Raw genomic sequence first — 15,258 nt, forward strand, 5'->3', positions numbered from 1 at the left:
GAACATGTTAGCACGGGGCCGGTGCTGCACAGACGGGCTCCCAGCGCTCCCCACCTCATTCACCGCCTCCCACCAAGTGGCCACACAAACCAAGCCTCAGGTCCAACACAACACAACGCAACGCACACACTCAGCAGGCCTCGGCGTCACACGGGCCTTCGGCACTGAAAACTGGGACGCAGAGAGAGAGGCAAGCCTGTACAATTCGCTTTACGGTTTCTCCAGTCGCACTGCAAACAAACCAACAACCAAACAATCAAAACCGATGATGCAGGGCTCTCTCACATGGATAAAACAGTTTAAAATGCCGCAAACTTTCCATGTCACGCACAGGTGGAGGTAGTGGGGGGCTGACACACTCTGCAAAGCTTGGGGGGAGGGGGCAGGTACCTGCGGCTTGCCCGGGGAGATCCAGGAGAACAAACCAGTCATCCTTTTCCGACCAGGCACGGGGAGACTCCCCTGAGGAAACGGGAAGAACGTTAGAAAAACTGGGGCCTGTAGCCTGGGAGCGACAGAGGGCAAAGACAGTGCGCTTTGAGGCAGCACACTCTTAAAAGCCAGCCGTGTCAGGACAGTGTGTCACCGTATCCAGCAGACGGCCACATAGCATGGACTGTGGGCCCTGGAGGCCACAGGGGCCTGAAGCCTGAATGAGAAAAACTATTGCATTTAAAAGCAGAGCACATGTTTGGAGGATTTCCTTCACACATTCGAATATTTGCCATCTTTCTCAAAAAGCAAAACAGTAACTCTATGGAGGTTATGGTTCCACACGTGGGTTAAAGGCATGTTGTGAGACGCACACACTTATTTTTGCCATCTGTCTAGAAAAGCACCCAAAAAAAAAAAGCCAGATGCTTTATGCACAAAAAAGGATTTTTTTCCCCAAATGCAGAAGCTGTATTGGTTTGTTTTAATGGCAGTCACACACAGCCAGTGTAACTAAGCAGTGAGGGGGGGTGCTCTGGAGAGCCTGAGGGTACCTGGGGCCACAGTGGTGGGCTGTTGGTCGCGCTTAAACAGAATAAACCAATCGTCCTTCTCCAGTTCCTTCAAAAGGGCAGATGCCAGTTCTGGTCCGGGGAGAGACAGGAACACATTACAGCACTGCATTCACTCCCGTCTCGGCTCCAGGGACGGCCCGGTCCCTCACCACACGGCTCTCATTCACACAGACATGGAGTCGCCCATCAACTCCTGAACCAACGCTGAAGCTGTAACGTGTTAGATGTGCGTCGGCCAGACTAGTCACCAGCTCTCACTGCGACGCCTCCACGGGCCGAGCGGACAGAGAGAGGAGGCGGGATGGGAATGAAGAGCGAACCTTCACCACAACCTAGAACAACCTGCTGGAGCCTCATTTGCCAGGCAGGCAGTGTGGAGGACACGGTCATTGCTACGGTCTGTGCTCGTCCTCGTCTACACACACGCACTCTTTCATACACAAACACAAGTGCGCACACTTCAGTAAAGCAGAAAGCGATAGAAATCAGCCACAGATGTCAGGAAAGATAATAAAACGCACTGTGTGTGGGTTTCACCAGCACTGTCTTCATGCAGCGCATTACGCTAATACACTTATGAACATTATTGCCCATTATGAAAGTATACTAAGTAAGAGCCCATAGTCAAACGTGTTCTCTATGTGGGACATGGACTTTAATCTAATGCAAGGCTGCGGCTGGACAATTAAACACATAAAAAAGCCAAACAAAGCTCCAATAACCATTCCAGCTGTTCCTCTCTCAGGTCACGACGCAGACATCTCTGTGTGTTTATTTCTTTACTGGCGCAGCTGCAATAATGCTGACAAAACCTGAACTGAAGACAACTGGCAATTATTGATTTTCACCCCTCAGATGAGATTCAAAGCAGAACTCTCTGAAAATCAGATGAAGTCGATGTCTTTTGTTCCCCGCGTGTCAGAAGCGACATGTGAAGATATTTCCAATAAAAAAAGCAGAGCTCAAAGACAGACCGCATTATCAGCATCCTGCAGACTGAAAAACTGAATCTTTGTGAATATAAAAGCGCCAATTTAAACATTTTAAAAGGCCAGATGACATGAATAGGCCGAGCAAATAATGTCGAGCTGTTCACAGGTTTGTCTTAATTGACACTAGATTGTGTTAGAAAAAAGCCAGAGTTTTTGCCAGATGTGGGTTAAAAGGTTTGGTCACTCAGTCAAATTTTGCAATCTCTCAAAACACAAATGCACAACTTTAAAAATTGAAAAGATCTGGTTTCAAATGCGGAAGCTGTTGTGTTTTAGTGGCAGTACCGGCCTGTGCGAGTCGCACACAGACGGCTTGTTACTGGGAGCTGTGAGTTGGGGGGGGGGGCTCTGCAAAGCCTGCGGGTACCTGGGGCCACTTCAGTGGGCTTTAATTGGATACGCTTGAACAGAATAAACCAATCATCCTTCTGCACCTTCTTCTCAACTTCTGGTATCAGTTCTGGGCCGGGGAGAGAGAGGAACTATATTTTCACAAATTACATCATAATACAATTCTAATATATATATATATATATATATATATATATATAATACACACACACACACACACACACACATATCCATGTATTGTTTTGCACTATAAATAAGAAAACTATTTGAAAACCATTTCTTTTCTTTGCTTCCAGGACACTGCAGTCAAAGCATTTTCGTCCGTGATGTCACAAGTTGAAGATCTACTAATATCCCCATCAACAAAATGCACAGAATTTGATGTACAGTATTATCATCAACTGTAGTATTTAGATATGGTTAAACAGTGACATTTTGTGGGAACTCCAGTGTGAATAAAACACTTCCCACGCTATCCCATAATATGGCGACTTTGGGTTAAATTTGTTCAAACAGAGAGGATTTTCTCCGGTCAACAGCTGATCGTCTTTTTTACCACGAGCTGCGAGAAGAAGCCGCACAAAGCAGCTCATAAACAGGAAATCACTAAAGTATGTTATTTTTAAATTGTATTTATAACTATAAACGGATGTGGTGTGTATATATATTAGTATTCATTAATTTAGCATAACTATTTAAATCAATTTACTTTTAAATCTAAATTAAAGACGTGCAGCGATTAGGGATGTATTTGAAAGGCGCTATATAAAATAAAGATTATATTATTAATTCTGTACATCACCTTGGATACATTGTAACAGTAATAATAATACATACCAATCGTTTAACAATCTCAAATGTTCAATTTATAGTTCTTGCAGAACCACGAGGACACAACAGCGCATTGAGCAGATGATGACACGTGAGTGACTTGGATCAGTTGAGTGCTGGAACTGAACCGGAACGGACGCTGGACCAGAACCTGCCAGATACATGTGCATCCTCATGCATCTGACAGAATTACATTAGATGGTGTCACAGTGATGTTTGTGTTAAGGAGTCAACACACCGCACCGCATCACTGCCTGCAGACATGCGATTAGGGTCTGGATGTGATGAGAACATCTTCGACAACATTCAGGACACAGATCGCTCATATTTCAATTTAAATTATATTTAGAAGCGATAGCGATACTCTGAACAGAGTATATAATTTACTCCGAACCTGTTATGTCCGTTGCAATCCCTGCACTGGCCTGGCCATTTTTTCTTGCTGGCGGTTCAAATAAAATAAATAAAAAACTGTTGTACAGACTGCGTACAATGTAAACTCCGGAACAGTCGCCTTTGTGGTCAGACGCCTTCCGTCGTCTTCAACTTGTGACATCATGCACAAGTCATGCATTTCCAGAGCGTTTTATTTCTGGAATATTGAGTGTCCTGGGACTGAACTGAGGACAACTGGCAATTATAGATTTCCGCCTCTCAGATGAGATTCAAAGCAGAACTTTCTGAAAATCAGATGAAGTCGATGTCTTTTGTTCCCCGCGTGTCAGAAGCGACATGTGAAAACATTTCCAATAAAAAAAGCAGAGCTCAAAAGACAGACCGTATTACCAGCATCCTGCAGACTGAAAAACTGAATCTTGGTGAATATAAAAGCGCTCATTTAAACTAATTTAAAATGCCATATGACATGAATAGGCCGAGCAAATAATGTCAAGCTGTTCACAGGTTTGTCTTTTAATTTACAATAGATTTTGTAGAAAAAAGCTATTTCAGTTTCTTCCAGATGTGGGTTAAAAGGCTTTGGTCACTCAGTCAAATCTTGCAATCTCTCAAAACACATGCACTTAACTTTAAAAATGGGAAAAAATCAGTTTAGTTTCAGACGCAGAAGCGGTTGTGTTTTAGTGGCAGTACCGGCCTGTGCGAGTCGCACACAGACGCTCGTTACTGGGAGCTGTGAGTTGGGGGGGGGGGGGGACTCTGCAAAGCCTGCGGGTACCTGGGGCCTCAACAGTGGGCGGTGGTTCAGGACGACTCAACAAAATAAACCAATCGTCCTTCTTCTTCTTTATGGCAGGGATCAGTTCTGGTCCGGGGAGAGACAGGAACACATTACAGCAGCGGGGACTGTGGCTCGCGACACACAGCACTGCATTCACTCCCGTCTCGGTTCCAGGGACGGCCCGGTCCCTCACCACACGGCTCTCATTCACACAGACACGGGCGGACCGTCGCTGCGACGTGAAGCCGAGCGCACTCTCTCAGGGACGAGGTCAACAAGAGCGCAAAGACACAAGAGCTTGTGTGTGTGGGTTTCACCAGCATGCAAAAAAACCAAACAAAGCTCCAATAACCATTTCAGCTGTTCCTCACAGTGGATGTCTCTTGTGTCAGAAGGGACACATGAAAACATTTCCCATAAAAAAAAAAGCAGAGCTTATAAAAAGACAGCATTACCAGCATCCTTCAGACTACAAATCAGAGAATCTTTGTGAAGAATATAACACTGGTCATTTAAAAAAAAAGTTCGGATTCACATTCGCGGATGTCATACGTCGCACATTTTTAGCTAATCCGATTTCTGGCGAATACTAAATTTTTTTCTGACTGATTCAAATCAGTAGCACGATATTTGTCTACCCACTGTAACATCACAAGCATGACACCAGTCAGCACGATGCAAATGGTATGATCAGCACGTGCCACGGGTGTGACTTGGGAACGGGTCAGTTCGGTCCAAAGTCGTTTCGGGGGGGTTGATTTGGCAAAAATCCATTTGGCACTTATATGTATTCCGTTTTGTGGTATGATTTACATCATTAGATTCCGTTTTATTTGAAACATACTGAATAACGAATGGTATGTCCACACGGCCATATAGCCTGTAGGTGCTACTCGTGTTTAAACACATTTCATGATTGTAATTTTATCATTTGTATCTGAAAGTGACAAGTCATAGTGGTGCCAGATACAGGTTAAGAACTTAAGAAACCATGTTCAACAGAAACTTGTGCTTCTCTGAACAGTTATTCAGACCGCCTGATACTCTCACAATTGGTCTAGTTTAACAAGTGAAATAAAGATAATAAACATACTCCATTACTTTCAATTTTAGGACTATACACGGATGCTTATTTCAGCTCTAACACACTTACAGCGTGTCATCTAAATAAAATAAATTGTTGAATATTTCAATTCGTTATAAAAACTGTAGCAAAATGATTTCACAGTACTACTGCCAATTAAAAAACAATCCACAACCTACAACACTATATGGATGTAATGCTTAAAAATCCGCATTCGACGGATGTGGATTTCTGTCAGCTCCGTCACACGACTATTTAAATACCACATGACCTGAATAGGCCGAGCAAATAATGTCAAGCTGTTCACAGGTTTGTCAGATGTAATTAACTAAAAATGTTGTTAAAAACAAGACATTTTAGTTTTTCCCAGATGTGGGTTAAAAGGCTTTGGTCAGTCACTCAGTCAAACATTGCCATCTCTCAAAATACAAATGCACAACTTAAACTGAAAAAATCAGTTTAGTTTCACACGCAGAAGCGGTTGTGTTTTAGTGGCAGTACCGGCCTGTGCGAGTCGCACACAGACGCTTGTTACTGGGAGCTGTGAGTTGGGGGGGGCTCTGCAAAGCCTGCAGGTACCTGGGGCCTCAACAGTGGGCGGTGGTTCAGGACGACTCAACAAAATAAACCAATCGTCCTTCTCCACCTTCTCCTCAACGTCTGGTGCCAGTTCTGGTCCGGGGAGAGACAGGAACACATTACAGCAGCGGGGACTGTGGCTCGTGACACACAGCACTGCATTCACTCCCGTCTCGGCTCCAGGGACGGCCCGGTCCCTCACCACACGGCTCTCATTCACACAGACATGGAGTCGCCCATCAACTCCTGAACCAACGCTGAAGCTGTAACGTGCGAGAGATGGGGGCGGCCCACCGCTGTGACGTGAAGCCAAGCGCACTCTCTCAGGGACGAGATCAACAAGAGCACAAAGACACAAGAGCTTGTGTGTGTGAGTTTCACCTGTCTTCATGCAGCACATTAATCTAATGCAAGGCTGCAGCTGGACGATTAAACACGTAAAAAAGCCAAACAAAGCTCCAATAACCATTCCAAGCTGTTCCTCTCTCGGGTCACGACGCAGACATCTCTGTGTGTTTATTTCTTTACTGGCGCAGCAATAATGCTGACAAAACCTGAACTGAGGGCAACTGGCAATTATTGATTTTCACCCCTCTGAAAATCAGATGAAGTCGATGTCTTTTGTTCCCCGCGTGTCAGAAGCGACACGTGAAAACATTTCCAGTAAAAAATTACAGCATTGCCAGCATCCTGCAGACTGAAAAACTGTGAATCTTTGTGAAAAATATAACATTGGTAATTTATAAAACTTTAAAACTACCGTTGTGACGAAGTTCGAATTCGCAGACGTTGAACTTCACACATTTTTAGCAAATACGAATATCAGATTTTTTTTTTTCTGACTGATTCAAATCAGTAGCACGATATTTGTCTACCCACTGTAACATCACAAGCATGACACCAGTCAGCACGATGCAAATGGTATGATCAGCACGTGCCACGGGTGTGACTTGGGAACGGGTCAGTTCGGTCCAAAGTCGTTTCGGGGGGGTTGATTTGGCAAAAATCCATTTGGCACTTATATGTATTCCGTTTTGTGGTATGATTTACATCATTAGATTCTGTTTTATTTGAAACATACTGAATAACGAATGGTATGTCCACACGGCCATATAGCCTGTAGGTGCTACTCGTGTTTAAACACATTTCATGATTGTAATTTTATCATCTGTATCTGAAAGTGACAAGTCATAGTGGTGTCAGATACAGGTTAAGAACTTAAGAAACCATGTTCAACAGAAACTTGTGCTTCTCTGAACAGTTATTCAGACCGCCTGATACTCTCACAATTGGTCTAGTTTAACAAGTGAAATAAAGATAATAAACATACTCCATTACTTTCAATTTTAGGACTATACACGGATGCTTATTTCAGCTCTAACACACTTACAGCGTGTCATCTAAATAAAATAAATTCAAATCAAATCAGTCAAATCTTGCAATCTCTCAAAACACATGCACTTAACTTTAAAAATGGGAAAAAATCAGTTTAGTTTCACACGCAGAAGCGGTTGTGTTTTAGTGGCAGTACCGGCCTGTGCGAGTCGCACACAGACGCTCGTTACTGGGAGCTGTGAGTTGGGGGGGGGGGGGGGCTCTGCAAAGCCTGCGGGTACCTGGGGCCTCAACAGTGGGCGGTGGTTCAGGACGACTCAACAAAATAAACCAATCGTCCTTCTTCTTCTTTATGGCAGGGATCAGTTCTGGTCCGGGGAGAGACAGAAACACATTACAGCAGCGGGGACTGTGGCTCGTGACACACAGCACTGCATTCACTCCCGTCTCGGCTCCAGGGACGGCCCGGTCCCTCACCACACGGCTCTCATTCACACAGACACGGGCGGACCGTCGCTGCGACGTGAAGCCGAGCGCACTCTCTCAGGGACGAGGTCAACAAGAGCGCAAAGACACAAGAGCTGCAGTTTAGCGGAGAGTTTTGCTGGAGAGGAAGACATCTGGCATCGGCCAAACGAGTCTTCAGATGAGATTCAAAAGGAAACTGACAGTCTGATGAAGTCGATGTCATTTGTTCCCCGCATGTCAGGCGACACGTGAAGATATTTCCAATAAAAAAGCAGAGCTCAAAGACAGACCACATTACCTGCATCCTTCTGACTGAAGAACAGGGCATCTTTGCGAACAATATAACTGCGCTCTTTAAAATGCCAGATATCACAAATAAGCAGAATAAATAATGTCAAGCTGTTCACAGGTTTATCTTTAATTTAACAAAAGATTGTTAGAAAAAAGCTATTTGATATTTTTTCAGATGTGGGTTAAAAGGCTTTGGTCAGTCACTCAGTCTTGCAATCTCTCAAAACACAAATGCACTTAATGCACAACTTTAAAAATGGGAAAAAATCAGTTTAGTTTCACACGCAGAAGCGGTTGTGTTTTAGTGGCAGTACCGGCCTGTGCGAGTCGCACACAGACGCTTGTTACTGGGAGCTGTGAGTTGGGGGGGGCTCTGCAAAGCCTGCAGGTACCTGGGGCCTCAACAGTGGGCGGTGGTTCAGGACGACTCAACAAAATAAACCAATCGTCCTTCTCCACCTTCTCCTCAACGTCTGGTGCCAGTTCTGGTCCGGGGAGAGACAGGAACACATTACAGCAGCGGGGACTGTGGCTCGTGACACACAGCACTGCATTCACTCCCGTCTCGGCTCCAGGGACGGCCCGGTCCCTCACCACACGGCTCTCATTCACACAGACATGGAGTCGCCCATCAACTCCTGAACCAACGCTGAAGCTGTAACGTGTTAGATGTGCGTTGGCCAGACTAGTCACCAGCTCTCACTGCGACGCCTCCACGGGCCGAGCGGACAGAGAGAGGAGGCGGGATGGGAATGAAGAGCGAACCTTCACCACAACCTAGAACAACCTGCTGGACTACTTTAAAATGCCAGATGAAATGAATAAGCAAAATGAGCAAAATCATCTCAAACTGTTCACAGGTTTGTCTTTAATAATAGATTTTGATAGAAAAAAGCCATTCCAGTTTTTGCCAGATTTGGGTTAAAAGGCCAGTCAGTCACTCAGTCAAACCTTGAAATCTGTCTCAGACAACAAATCTACTTAATGCTTAAATCAACTTAAAAATAGAGTTTGGATTCACACGCAGAAGCTGTTGTGTTTTTGTGGCAGTACCGGCCTGTCACAGACGGCTTGTTACTGGGAGCTGTGAGTTTTGGGGGGGGTGCTCTGCAAAGCCTGGGTACCTGGGGCCTTGCGCCAAGATTGGTTGCGATCGAACAGAATAGACCAATCATCCTCTTCTGCTGGTGCCAGCTGGGCCCGGGCAGAGGCCCCTCCAGCTGGGGAGAAGGGAAAACATTAGAACATGGGACTGTAGAGCCACGGGGCCCCAGACACAGAACAGCACTCTCTCCCATTTCTCCTGGATGGTGACAGAGGAGGGCTGTGCGGACTGAGGCGCAGTCACAGCCCAACCACACCCCCCACGTCAGCTTTCATCCAAGGACAGAAGGTGGGTCGAGTCTGAAAGACCTCAGCGGGCTCCGTCTTTGGCTCCTCCATTCTTATGCCTATTTCTACTTTTTTCCTCACAAAATACTTTCATAAACAAACACAAAAGCAGCAGATATATACACGAGAGTCACAGTCAGTATAAAGGTGTGGCAACACTTGGCAGTCAATGAAAGCTGAGCCCCAGAGAACAGGAAGCAAAGAGAATCAATTTCAAACCAACAGCAGACAGTGAACAAACTCTGAATTCCTTTCTGTGATAATCTGCGGTAAACACCTCGCCTCCCTACGGCTATAAATACACTCCCACGACAGGGAGTGAGAGACAATGGCCTGTATATAAACTACACTCTCCTGTAGTTCCCTGCATTCCTGCCTTCACAGCCTTATTTGCAATTCTTCTTCGGCATCCAGTGACACAACGACACCATGTCCCCAGAGCGATCTCACAGCTCAGACATCTGCACCTCATATCGGGGGCACGACTATATTAAAAGCAAGCGGGTGGCAGAAGAGACAGCAGCTGCGAATCCAGGGTGTGAGAACAACAGGCCGCAGAGAGGCCCCTCGGCCACATGAGGAAAACAAGAGGAGGAAAGGCACAGGGGCGTACAGCACACACACCAGCTGGGCTGCACTCAGCAAGGCAAGAGACGTGGACAAATCGGCCACACAGAGACAGGCAGGTGGGGATGTTCTCTCAGTGGCACCGCAGTTCACAAAGCCAGCAGAGCAGCACCGGGGCAAAGGCGTGGGTGTGGGGAGGGCCGGGGTAGTGATAGTGCAAGATCCCCATCAATATACGCCGGCTCAGGTCATGGCACAGTTCTGCCACACCGCATCGTTCGGCTGAGGGATGGGGATTCCACACTGCCGCCGGGCCTCAGTCATTATACCAAGACTAGCTATCTATTCCCACTGACCAGCGTCCACTCGGCGTTATGGTGTTTTCGTGGAGAGGCTGCGGTCGCGCCAGGGATGCAGATCTGAAGCCCAGTAGATCAGAGCCGCTCGGATTCCTCCAGGCGACAATTGACAAGCCAAATGCAATAAAAAAATACAGCCAGAAACCAAAACGCCGGGCAGGACAGCCGTGTCAGAGGGAGTCATGGACAGGGGCAGGGGCTGCCGTGGGTGAGGGGTTTGGGGAGCTGTGGTGCGTAGCATTGGTGTCACAGCACTGGAGCGAGGCAGCAGCACGGGGAAAGGGCGTGGTGCAGGGGGCAGACTGTGCTCATTGAAGCCTGGGTGGGTACCTTGGGACGCAGGGGTGAGCGACTGGGTGCGCTCCATCAGAAAAAACCAATCCCCGTCCTCATTGTGCTCTTCCACTGGCTTCAGCGCCTCCACGGGAGACTTACCTCCAGCTGGAGAGATGGGAACACGTTAGAACCGCCGGGCAACTGGGAACGGTGTGGGCACTGGTGTCAGAAACCAAGAGATCTCTGCAGCTTGTTAGAGACGTGGGGAGCTCTACCACACAGGGACCAGGAGCAGGGACGCCTCTACGCCTTCTCCCCCGCCCCAGAGAACACAACGCCTTGACATCTTTACAATCTTTATAGCTACTAAGTGCATCAAAACCCCACTTTGATAATCGATAAGCAACTTCTAAATACTGAGAAATAATGCGTTACAACTGCAGGCATGTGGGCTTTGCTGGAGAGGACAAGAACAACCCTGACTTTTGCCTCTTGGTACCTTTATGTCCTCCGTCCACCCCATCCTCAATCCACCTTAAATCAGCACAAGCACGTTAAATCTCAAAATTTGGACACTGCGCCGGGGCTTATTGTCTCACTCTAGAGACATCTATATTTCAGCCTTAGGGACAACGTATCCTCCTGACCAGACAAGGAGAAGCCCCACCCACAGTGCCGAGGGGCTTCCCCCGCCCCTGGCGGTGACAACGTGGCACACACCTCCATCCAGACTGCGTGACGCCCTCTTGCTGGCCGAGCGCTGGAACAGGGGGGCGGGCCTGTCGATCATGGAGCTGGCCTGGCGGGTCTGCGCCTGGGTCCGCCCGCTGTAGCGGAACTTGGAGCCCAGCGCCAGGAACCTCCGCGGGGTGGTGGCTTCGGTGGAGGACAGCCTGAGGAGCAGAGACAGAGGGCAGGTCAGCGTTCTGTCCTCTGAAGCCTAACGAGACCTGGGACACAACCGTGTAGGAGGTACAGGGCGCTGCTCTCACCTGAAGAAGGTGTGATGCTCCACACAGACCTTCCACAGCTTCTTGGCAGCTCTGTAGTTTGGCAGCTTGAAGCCGATGGTGCTCTCGTACTGTTCTTGCTGCGACACAAAGACAAAGCAGAGACCAGGACAATGAGCAGGACCATCTCGGCCTATTATAGTCCTTTAAACCGTATTGCCCTGCGTAAGGAACTCTCTGGAAATGCACATCTCCACGTCCGCTTAAAGAGACTGAATAAGAACAAGGTTAGATGTATTCTGAAACGTTGGCTCATTAGATGTAAAGCATCTCGGTACCTCTGAGGGCCGGATCTTGATGAAGAAGCTGCTGCGCTTGTAGGAGATCTTGAGGACCTTGGGCCAGGGGAAGCGGTTGATCCGCAGTTTATCCTTGTAGACCATCAGGCCACTGGAGCAAACGCCAAGCATGATGTCCACACCCTCGAGATCCTGCAGGACAACACACACAGGGACAGGGACAGAGATGGACAGAGACAGACAAGCACCGGCATTAAATAACATGAGAACTTTTAATTGATAATGAAGTTGTTTGCTTCTATCATGAGAGTTTTCGGAGATCATGGCTGTATCCTACCCTTCCTCTGTGTCTTGCTTCACTGGTGAAGTTTCTGTTTGAAAATCACACTACAGGCTGTAGTAAATACACCAAATGTACCCCATTTGGCTTCACCAGGACAGGGCTGAAGCTCCACAAGACGAGGGACACCTCGTCTTTCCATTTCTTTTTCTCTATTTCTATTGATAATCATGTTTATATTTCTGCATCAGGTTCAGAATAAAACGTTCAGCCTGCTGTGCCTGCAGTTTCAATGGCCCACCACAAGGGAGCACTGCAGTGTCTGCTTTCGGTGGCAGAGAAATTGCATTATTTGTCAAATCCCGGGTCTGATACAAACAGATTGACCTCATTTTTTTTTTATTAAATCTGTGTCCTGGTAAGGCATTTGCTGCTGCTGTTACAAGAACATCATTGTTTTGCTTCAGGAGAGGAAAAAAAAGCTTTCCAGTTACTGCCCATCCAGGACAGCAATGCAGTTTCTGGAGTCACAACAGCACCAGTGGGATGGATTTGTTGGTTTGTTTATTTGTTGCGCTAGGAGCCCAAGCTTTGACGTGAAAGGGGGGGGTTAAAAATACAGACTTTCTCCAGACATTAACCCTCCCCTCCCCTCCCTCGCAACGGGTACATTTTTCAAGAACAGCATAGTCTAACGGCACTCCTGTACTGGCTGCCGCCACAAAGGAAAATCTGTCACGAAATCCAATTACAAAATGGATGACATTCACCCTGCAATGCAAAACATCGAACCGCTTTCATGTTGTAAATTTTATCCCCCCCCACCCTCAGAGTAGATCAACAGTCCTTTGCTAGAAGCTTCCCCTCCTCTTCTCCCATCAGTGTCCTGCCAGAGCCTTCACAAAGGAAAATCTCGCCGCTGATCTCGGAGCACAATACGGCAGCTCAAATTCAAGACCAAGGTCGTAAACGCAGCCCAGCTCTCACAGGCTGAGCTCGGTGGCAGTGCCAGGGGGCAAAACGAGGGAATGTGCCACTTCTTTGTTTGCCTATTAGCAGTTATTGGGGTCCCATCTCCCAGCATGCCGAGAGAGGGCCTGGTCTTAATCCGTGTCCTGTGAGGCCAGTCACATGACCACGCAAACTCCATTTCCTCCAACAACGTCAGTGATGAGAAACAGAAGTTAATCTTTTTCCTTTTTGATCATATTTCTTGTTTTCACTGTGATACAACAGACATTGTGTGCAAGTGCCCCCTAACAGAGACATGGCCTTCACCCCCACCTGAAATGCACCCTCTGACCCTCCACTGACCTTGGCTTGGTGCAGGTCCACTCCGTACATCGACAGCTTCTTGGCATTCTCCAGGAACATCATGTCGGCCTGGGCCGGACTCATGGACCTGCGGCCAGATGAGCGGGACAGTCAGGAATGTCAACTGGGGTACCGGGCAAACCGAACGTTTCCTTTTGTTTATTTCCCTTTCTGCAGGCATGACTTTCTGTCACTGCATAGCTTATCTGACACGCTGCACTACTATGCCAACACAAACAGCATCCGAGAGAAAGGAGACGGAATGACTTCCCAGTGTATGTGAAAAAAATAAAAATAATTAAGGTTTGACGCTAGTCCCTCCTAAAGTTCCTGACCCTCAGCTTTAAGATGCACAGACTACACAATAAACTAAATCCATAACGCAGAGGCCCAAAAACAAGGCAATGTTGCATAAATGCAAGTTAAATACGTCTGCAAACTTCACTTCAAAGGAATGGCCCGATTGGCTGCAGTAAAACAATCGTCACACACGTTCCTTCTCTGTCACTAACTGCGTCGAGGGAGAGCAGGGCGCAGTGCCAGGCAGAGAGGGGCTCCTCCAGATCGGTATAAATAGCCGCAGCGCAGTAAGGAGCTCTCGATAACCAGCCTGCTCTGTGCGGCTCGCTATTTGACGAACGGCGTTTATCAATGCCTCTAATACACTTTACATCAATTACCAGTGGTGCCCGGCACAGATTCCACTAATCTGCTCCCCCGTAATCCCATTACTCCATCTAAAAGGAGGAGGGAGGCAGATAAACACACATTTACATTTAATCTCCAGTTCGATACAGTGGACATCCTATATAACCTGTTATCTGCAGTGCATGCTGGGAGGGGAAATGTCAGGTGGGAATGTTTTCGAAAGGCATCCTGCTCACCTGTAGGTGCGGTGCAGCTCCATCACCTTCTCCTCCAGCTCCTTGGTCTGGTTGGGCGCCAGGCGCACCTCGCTGGCATAGCCGGTGCCGTGCAGGTCCGGGTCGTACTCGCCCAGCTCGGACTGCAGGGCGTAGGAGCCGAGCACGGCCAGCGTCACAAAGGAGCAGGGCAGGCAGCCGCTCATGATGTCCTTGCGCAGCTGCAGGCACAGGTAGTACCTGGGGAGGGGGAGGGAACGCACTTCAGTGTCCTGTTCCACGGGGCCTGGGCCGGCCTGTGCCTTTCAGGCCCGACGATTTGCCTGGATCAGAACCAAACAGCCTCCGATAGGGACGGCTGTATAGTTATTGTGGTTTTTTGTTTGTTAGTTGTGCTTATAGGAGATAAACATAGTGACACTTTATACAGAGAGCGAGAGAGAGAGGGAGAGAGAGAGAGCGAGAGAGAGAGAGAGAGAGAGAGAGCGAGAGGAGAAGGAAGAAACACTGGCTGGGGGGGGTTAGGGTCAGCAGAGGGGTGTGGTCTGTACCTGGTGATGTCCTCGGTGAGCTGGGCCGGGTCAGGAGGGTAGAACTTGACATTGAAGGTGAAGTCATAGGTGGTACCTGGAACAGAACGGAGACTGGGAGTCAGAAAGTGGAGAGCAGGGTCTTCAGCAACCCAGATCGAGACACACACTGGACACCCAAACCCGTCTACAGAAGCACACTAACTTCTTAATAACTATTCCTCTGCGAAGGGCTTGAATCTCCAGTTCAGGATTCATACAATTAAGAAACAGGAAAGCAGTGAGTGACTGGAGGACTTCAAAACATGGA

General features: G+C 47.7%; 1 protein-coding gene across 7 annotated transcripts in view; it reads right to left on the minus strand.

Moving 5' to 3' along the window:
• Positions 1–15,258, minus strand: part of epb41a (erythrocyte membrane protein band 4.1a) — a 76,904-nt gene that overhangs the window by 26,533 nt on the left and 35,113 nt on the right. For 6 of the 7 annotated variants that reach the window (XM_066717646.1, XM_066717643.1, XM_066717649.1 and 3 more), the window contains 15 exons: positions 14,970–15,045; positions 14,440–14,658; positions 13,556–13,643; positions 12,001–12,153; positions 11,705–11,802; positions 11,433–11,605; positions 10,767–10,877; positions 9,243–9,338; positions 8,511–8,603; positions 7,641–7,727; positions 6,025–6,117; positions 4,359–4,445; positions 2,367–2,459; positions 987–1,076; positions 391–462 (listed from right to left, as the gene is read on the minus strand). In XM_066717646.1, coding sequence (XP_066573743.1) covers positions 391–462; positions 987–1,076; positions 2,367–2,459; positions 4,359–4,445; positions 6,025–6,117; positions 7,641–7,727; positions 8,511–8,603; positions 9,243–9,338; positions 10,767–10,877; positions 11,433–11,605; positions 11,705–11,802; positions 12,001–12,153; positions 13,556–13,643; positions 14,440–14,658; positions 14,970–15,045 — 1,629 coding nt within the window. The remainder of the gene's footprint in view (positions 1–390; positions 463–986; positions 1,077–2,366; positions 2,460–4,358; positions 4,446–6,024; positions 6,118–7,640; positions 7,728–8,510; positions 8,604–9,242; positions 9,339–10,766; positions 10,878–11,432; positions 11,606–11,704; positions 11,803–12,000; positions 12,154–13,555; positions 13,644–14,439; positions 14,659–14,969; positions 15,046–15,258) is intronic. The other variant, XM_066717647.1, reaches the window with a different exon arrangement.

This window comes from Amia ocellicauda, chromosome 11, assembly GCF_036373705.1.
Source record: "Amia ocellicauda isolate fAmiCal2 chromosome 11, fAmiCal2.hap1, whole genome shotgun sequence".
Lineage (NCBI taxonomy): Eukaryota > Metazoa > Chordata > Actinopteri > Amiiformes > Amiidae > Amia > Amia ocellicauda.